This window comes from Chionomys nivalis, chromosome 11, assembly GCF_950005125.1.
Source record: "Chionomys nivalis chromosome 11, mChiNiv1.1, whole genome shotgun sequence".
NCBI lineage: Eukaryota > Metazoa > Chordata > Mammalia > Rodentia > Cricetidae > Chionomys > Chionomys nivalis.
Window position 1 is genome coordinate 56,277,821 of NC_080096.1, and position 8,254 is coordinate 56,286,074.

Genomic DNA, 8,254 nt, shown 5'->3' on the forward strand with positions numbered 1-8,254 from the left:
CACAGTTACACCCAGAAGGAAGACCACGAGAAGCCTGGGAACTAGAGTGCTCAGAAAAAGAGGCCATTCCTAGTTAAAGACTCTACAATGCTGACAGTAAAGTGTTTATCTAATTATTCTTTACCAATAAAAAATCGGGAGTCACGTACTGGGGTAAGAACCTGAATGATCAAAGAAGCTATGAAGAAGCTACCAGTGACCTCCTACCTCTTCTGTGCCCTCCTCAGAAAGGGCCCAGCTCCCTCTAAGTCCTGCCTTATTACTTCTTCAGTCCTCCAGAACCTCTACGGTTGATTTTGGCCAGCTAGTGGCTAGCTCTGCCCTCTGACTCAAAACCAACTTTATCGTCAGAATGCAATCAAAACACGGCACAGCTGTAAAGAGCTGGAATGTTGCAGATCCGGAGTTAAATTTCAGCCCACACCTTTGGTTCTCTTGCTCACCTGTGTCTTACCCGCTACCCTAGCTACCAGCAGGAAGGGCCTTCTGGAATCTATTCATTCAGCAGACCACTATGTTCTACCAGTTTGAAGCTAAAAATGTCAGAGAGAATCTGAGAGACTTCCTGCTCTGCTGTAAGCAGTCGAATCTGAGCTCCCACCAAAGTATTCCAAAAATGCCTTGATTTATGTCTTCATTTTATTTTATATTGTGAAATAAACTTCACAAAACCATTTATACATTTTCTTTGGGGCAACGTGAACCCATGTTCCTAGGATACAGCTCAGCTTACCTCAAATACCTCATATTTTCTTTAAGGATTTTTTTTATGTCAAAATAAGTGAAAAATGTGGCCATCCAAAATCCAAGGAGGGTTACTACAGAAAAAACCCAACACTCTTGGCACATTATCTACGTACGACAAGTAGCCCCCAGGACTTGGTACTGAGATAGTGTCTGTTGGTCAGGCTTTTCTGCCTGCCGAGCTCCGTTGAGGCCATCCTAGGAGCCTAATCCTGGTATTAGAGTCAGAGAACCAAGGATGGCCTGGACGATCAGAACAGCCTTGGCTTTAAAGTCACAAGGCTCTAGACACCCTGACAACATACATTTCCCCCTGAAATCAACTATTAGTTTCTGAGGAGCCTTTTCCTCAAAACTCACTCTTCTCACCCCAACTCTCCTTTGCTTGCGGAACCAGGGCAGGACATGGCCTAAGTTCCTCGCTACTCAGCTGATGGTTATCAGTAGCCCCAAATGTCCAAAGTCGGGTTCCAAACTGCAGGGGATCTGACCAATAGGCAAGCCACACACTGTATTCAAAGCTTGTGGGTTGTTTCTAGTGTGTGGTTCTGCTTAGAACACAAGCTTCTAAAATGTGAGCGAGCTGAGGACGGCCGGCTTTAAAATGACCCCTCCGCTGCTTGGCCGGCTTTCTGTCAGTGGGAGACAAACATGTGAGAAAACCCAACCTTGAGGAGAAGTTTACTTTGGCTCTAAGTTTTAGTCTGTGGTCAGCTGGCCCCACAGCTGAGCCCGTGGTGAGGTGGAGTATTTAAGTGCAGGGGACAGAGTCAAACTGCTCAAACCACGGCAGCAAGGAAGCAAAATGGGAAGGTCTGTAGTTCCAATGCCCGCCGTGGCAGCATGCCTTCCGTGACTTAACTTCCAGAACAAGGCTGACCTCCTATGCGCTCCATCTCCATAACTGGCTGTAACCTTTATCATGAGGCTTCAAGAGGGATGTTTAGGATCCAAACTCTAAGAGCCCCCCCCTTACTTACACCCCAGCCCTTAGAACTTATAAACATTATTCCATGTAAATAAACCAAGATGAGAGGGGAGACTACCTACCCTGGACTATCAGGATGGGTCCTAAATGGATGGCAGAGGGTTCCAGTAACAGGAAGTCAAGAGGGAGGTCATGTGATGAGGAGATTGTGACTATAGGTCTAGTAGACAAGTATGAGTCTCTAGAAGCTACAGAGCCAATGAGTTCTTCCTACCTGAGATCCTGCAAGAGGAGCCAGCCCTACGGACTTCTTGATCTAAGACTCATTATGGACTTGTGGCCCCTGGAACTATGAGAACAATTCATTGTCATTTGAAGGCACTCAGCTCGAACTAATTCTCCTTGCAGCCACAGAGAAGGAACACAATGAGAAGGAACCACCTCCATACTTTCCAGTTCCCTGACGTCAGTGCTGTCAGCCAGGGAACGTCTAATCTCCTGGGCTAGTTAGCACCAGATTGCTGGGCCACAAATTTACAGTTCAGCAGGACTGGACCAAGGCCCAGGACTCTGCATTTCTGACAAGGTGTCAGATGAAGCAGATACACTGCATGGCTTTGAAAACCACTGAGGTTGCCGCACGGTGGTGGCACACACCTTTGATCCCAGCACTCAGGAGGCGGATCTCTGTGAGTTTGAGACCAGCCTGGTCTACAAGAGCTAGTTCAAGGACAGGCTCCAAAGCTACAGAGAACCTTGTCTCAAAACAAAACAAAACCAAAAACAAAAAAGAAAGAAAAAGAAAAGGGGGAACAAAAAGAGAAAACTACTGAGGTACAGATTAGAATATAGTTAAAACCACAGCTAAGGATCTAGGGACCATCACATTCAAATACTTACTAGTCTGCTTTCTCAGCTCTTCCGATGTGGGTCAGGTTTTTATTTACCTTATGGAACCAGCACGGAAGTCAAATGCAGTACCGCATCCTAACAATTCCTGCTCCCTACTCTACGAAGACCAGCAAAGCATACCAGAACTTCCTCAAGGAAAATCAGGTTCCCTATTTCCCTGCTTTTCTTTGCAGGCAGGTACATCAGGCAGACTCTCAGACAGTGGCCCAGGAGGCTTTAACCAAATATGAACTAGCTTTCCTGGGGGCATCTGAAGAGCACGCAATGGTTGCCACAGTGACGGCGAGGAGGCAGCGTTGGTACTTTGTGGGGAGGGAGTGAGGATGTATTCTGTGTGCTGCAGAGGTTAGGACAATCTGACAGAAGAACTGTGCCACCCATGCTGGGGACAGCTCAAAGGAGAGGTTTAATGGCCATCTTCCAACCTAGGACACTTGACTTGGTGTCACTGTCTGAAGCCCACTAGTGATCTCCAGAGGGGGCCATATTCTCTCTCCACCCCTCTAATGCGATTAACATTATTTCCTAATCTCCTGGAGTGGAAGCTAGCCAGAGGCATTACAGATCACCAAAGCAGCTCTCCAGCCCCCCTCCCCCCACAGTCTCTGGATGCCAAAGATCTGCTTTGCCTTCCGTACAGTCAAGCACTCCACCAGCGCAGGGCTGAAGCTGGACAATGTTCCCCTGAAGTCTTCCTATACAATGGCAGCTATTGTCTAGGGCGGCTTCACATGGTACGCACACATGCAGGAACCATTAAGACATCTCCATTATTTTCTACCTCCCCCCCTCCGAATTTGGATGCCCCAGCAGCTACCCTGTCACCAGGGTAAAGAGGCCCCTCATAGTCCTTGCTTTAACCCTGATCAGAAAGGTCAGTGGGAGGAATCTTGAAATTACCCTCCCTGCTTTTGTTTGATTCCTCAGCACCTTTGGGGTTGGAAGTCAGATACAGAAGTCACCCTCTCCCTCTTGCTATTCTCCCCAAATTGTACCTCATTCTGCCTGCAGAGCCTCACTACCTATATGGCTGCCAGCTGAGACTGGAGCACAAGGGCCATGGCTCCTGGCCAGATGTAGTCCCTTGTCCAGTACAGGCCATTTTGTACAGAGCAGCCAGGCAACCACTTCAAAATATAAACCAGATGCTGCCGCTCGCCTCAGAGTCCTTAAGTGGCTTCCACAGCATTTAGGATCAAATCTGAATTCTTCTTTTATTTTGGAATAGGGTCTTACTATGCAGCCATGGTTGGGCGGGAACTCAGAGATCTGCCTGTGCCGGCCTCTGCCTTGGGGTGTTGGGTTTAAAGGCAATTGTAAATCCAAATTCTTTATCATGGTTTATATCCCGAAGGCCCACACCCAGAGAATTCTCATAATCACAGGCGCAGGGGTTCTATCTCGAGGCCACCATTCTGAGTTCCTCCCCAGACCTTCCCAAGTCCTGGCTAGCTACTACAACCTCAGGTTCCTGATCACCATTTCAACTACAGGTGTGTCTTCAATGTGCTCAAGTTGCTATTATAATAATCAGACTCAGAAACTTCCTTCTCACCATCTACAGACCCGGAGACCAATTCAGTGCCTGGGAGAAACTACTCTTTAGCTCATAGATGGTCTCTTCTATTGCAGAACCATGTGGCCCTAAAAGCCCGATGCCTTTCACAATGATGCTACTGCCATGCGGGAAGCTTTATGATCATGACTTAATCGCCTCCAACCATGCCATCTCCTTAAACAACCAGAGTAGCGGCAGAGCTTAAACACCACGCCCTAAAGGCTGTTTTGGCCCCTCTTCCCTGACTCTTACTAGCTCCATCCTATCAATCTCCCAGCCACAATACAAGACACACTTAGAAACATTATTTCACTCAAATACGATGTCTTCTCGGGGCTTGGCAGGTTTTCAATCAAGTATTTGTGGGTAGGATTCTGCCAGTAGACAGCTAGGTTTCACAGAGGTACCGAACATTATACCATCCATACAAAACCAGAGGCTTTCTGTCTACACGCTCTAATCTCTTAAACCGAGGGTAGTATTTCCATTTTACAAAGGAAGGTACCAGGGCTGGCAATAATGATACAAGAACTGGCTGGGAGTGCGACATGCTCTTGTATTTAAACCTAGCAACTCTTAAAGTAGGTGTGATCAGCTCTAAGAGACCACACTGCTGACAGAGGGAGGCAGCACTGGAACGGGAGGCTGGATCTCTTCAGCTCCCGTTTTTTTTGGTCCTCAACACAAATGTGAACACTCCTACTGCCGTACCTAATCCAACTGTTGCTTCTTAGTAACAGACGAAATGGCCCCGTGAGTCAGGCAGCCCGCCACCAGCCAGGCACAAACGTGCCTCCTACACCCGCACTTGGAGAAGGCTCAGCAGTTTTTGCAGAGGTGGCCTGTGTAGACACCCAGCCCACGCTCTCTGTTTCCTAAGGTAGAGTGCCCTCTTCACCCACACAGTAAAGCAACGGAGACAATGTTTCAAGTCTGAGCACTGTCTCACATCTACTTGATGAGAAGGCCAGATTTTAGGTCTGTTGTTATCTAGGCCAGGTTTTGTTGTGGGATAGTCAATCACACTGTGAACCCTGGGTTTGCCTTTGCATTAATTAAATAAAATTAACCTTGGGTTAAAAGTGGAGCCAGCAACAGCTGACAGAAAGTCAGAGGGAGTCCGGAAGATGGATAGAGATGCACAGGAAGTAGTAGGGAGGGACTTCGAAGAAGAGCTGAAGGACACTATTTCAGAGATACCAGCAAAGAGGGAAGGGCTTGATCTTCAGCATCCCTGAGCCAGCAGGCTTTCATCCCAGCCTCTGAGTCCTCAGTCTTACTGATAAATAGAATGAAAGAGATTTAGTTAAAAACTACATTTGGTGGCAGCAGCAGGAGGCGGATCCAGCGGGTCATAAAAGTCCTGCTGGGGCAGGCCAGTGACTGCAGAGTCCCCCAGTTCCTGGCTCGACCTGCAGTAGATGCAGGTGCAGGCACTGTGCCTGCGGCCACTTGACCTTTAAGGGCCTCAGGTCCACATCTGTAAGAACACTATTACCAGATGATATGCAGAGAAAATCGTTTGCATGGGGTGTTATGCTCATGTTCGCGCATGTGTCTGGTGTGAAGGGGCACACACAGAGGCCAGAGGTTGACATGGTGTCTTCCGCAGTTAATAGTAATCCGTCTTTCAAGGAGGCAGGCATTCTCACTGAATTGGGATCTCATCAATTTGGCTAGGCCAGCCAGTCTGCAAGTTCCAAGAGTCTGCCCACGTCTGCCTCTCTAGTGCCAGGACCATAGACATTTGCCTCAGCAACCAGCCTTCTCACCTCGCCCCCATGTGGGCGCCGAGGATCCAAACTCATTCTCACACACCTGGTAGCAAGCACCTCACTCGCCGGCCTTAACATATGTTTTTTTAATAGGTTATTTTGCTGTGGATGAGGGCACCTCATGTTTTCTAGACGAGACGCTGCTTGAGCTATTTGTAGAATATGCTGCGGGCATCACGAATTCTCACTTGTTCCAGTCTCAAGGAGAGCAATCAGCAGGCATTTCTAGCACCATTTATATCTCTTAAGTTTTATTTCAAAAGCTTGCCAAGTTAAAAAAAAATACATATCATTCAATATTTACATAGCTCTCTCTGCTCTTAAGTGTACCACATCCATTTTACAGGGAAACTGTGTGTCAGACAGAATACTAACCAGATTAAAGTAAATTCATTCTGTTGAGATATGCTCGCCCTTGCATGGATAGTATCACCCTGACTAGGCTCAGTGAGTGAGAAGCACCAGCCATTTTGGCTTTACTTATATTGTGGGTCAGAGATGAAAAAAATAAAAATAAAAAAGATATATACCCCAGTGAAGTTTCTTGAATTCATGTGCCAAGAAACCCCTTCCTCAGACAAGGTCAAATGATTACATCTGGCCCCTCCTAATATGGAGTTCAGGGAAAGGGGTAAAGCCTATGATACCTTTGGAAATAATTATCTCCACTCTTAATAATTCAACTATGCCCAATACAGACAGAATTCCAGCCTTCCCAGCCTCCACTTAGTAAAATGCCCACTTCATAAATACGTGGTGGACTGTACCTTGCACAAGACCCTTTCTGCTTATTTCCTGCAGTCAGGAAGCTTTCTATAAACGTACACAATCTTTTTCAAAATGTCAGAAAAGAAAAAAAAAAAAAAGGTTGGCCAGTAAGCCTGAGCGCAGCATCCCAATGTCTTCCTCTCTTCCTGGGTGGTTCACAAAGCCCTGCAAAGCCCCAGTATACGAAGCCCAGGTTGGCTGCATCCTAACTGCAGAGATTTGCTTCTTCCAACAGCCGCTGCGGGGAATCCAAGAGAAGCCTGGAGAAACCAGTGCACTTCCTGTGCCACCGGCCAGAAATTCCTAAACTCACCAAGTTAGCTGAGTTATTGGCTAATAATAAACAGCCTAGGAAGGACTCAGCCTTTCCCACCAGTTTTCCTGTTCTCTGCTGCAGTTCCACTTCCAATCTCTACTCTTCAATCGGGATTTATTTAAAAGACCCAGGGGAGGCTCACAGCAACTCTCAGAACTCTCTTCTGGCCAGCGGTTCCCTGAATACAAGAATCCCTTGTGTAAAGCTTTCTGGGGGCCCGAGGCTACAGAAAATAGCTCTGAACTCGCGTGGTGGCAAAGCAGTTTTAAAGACAGAGGCCTCCGGGCGGGGAGCGGCCCTAACACGAGGTCTGCACTCCTTTTCAGTATTTAGAAAAGTCTTGGAGCACCCACAGCTCGCGCTACCGGAGTGAAAAAAAGCGAAGAGAAATCTAAGTTTGGAGTGGGGGGTGGGGGAACCAGACGCGTGCAAAAGAGCAAGTGTACAGCTCTCCCACGTGGGACGAGTCAAGAGAGCGGAAGCACAAATCCCGCAAGGCAGGAGGGACAAGAGCCGCAGCCGGGCCACGTGTCAGCTCCCGCCTGGAGCATCTCCAGAGGGGAGTGGTACTGAGGAAGGGTGGTAGCGGGGAGCAGCCCATCCATCGCCCCCCACCAGACCACCGGCTACCACCATAAGTCTAAAGGCTGGGGGACACTGGAGTGCGCTGGGGGCGAATGCCGTGCCCCTGCGCCTCTCCGCCGCCGTGCGGGGGTTAGGGGTGTTCGGGTTGGGGGACACAGCCGGGAGGCGCGGCCGCTGCGGAGGGGCGAGAGGGAACCCGGCAGGGAGGGCCCATCTGCAGCTCGTAGGGTGATCTCACCTTCACCGGCGCGCAGGCGGCGCCCGAGGCCATGTCTGCACCAGGGGAGTCGTCTAAGAGCGGGAACGCTGAACCAGGAGAAGACTGCGGGGCCGGCGCCGCGCGGGAGTGAGCAGTGTGGGGGCCCTGGGGCCCTGGCTCCTCCTCTTCCTCCCGGAGAGCGTGGGATTGGCTGCTCTCCTGGTACCCTCCTCCTCAAACCAGGTTCCCGCCTCCCGACCCTTTTGCAGACTTTTCGGGTTCTCGGCGCTTCTCTTATCTTGCCGCGTGATGGCGGGTCCTTGATCAAGGTAGAAATGAAGCCACTTAGGACGTGCGTGGCACTTTGTCTTTTAACTCTTTCATAAGAACTCCGTGAGGTGGCGCATTACTTCAGCTCTGCACTGAATTGACTGCCTCGGTGACCTGGGCTGTAAAACCAGGCCCTGCC

At 49.0% G+C, this 8,254-nt stretch overlaps 1 protein-coding gene across 1 annotated transcript in view; it reads right to left on the minus strand.

The window, feature by feature from the left end:
* The window catches only part of Mtap (methylthioadenosine phosphorylase), a 42,097-nt gene extending 34,140 nt beyond the window's left edge, over positions 1 to 7,957 (minus strand). The window contains exon 1 of the mRNA XM_057785493.1: positions 7,825 to 7,957. Coding sequence (XP_057641476.1) covers positions 7,825 to 7,857 — 33 coding nt within the window. The 5' untranslated portion in view covers positions 7,858 to 7,957. The remainder of the gene's footprint in view (positions 1 to 7,824) is intronic.
* Between the last annotated feature and the right edge of the window lie 297 nt (positions 7,958 to 8,254).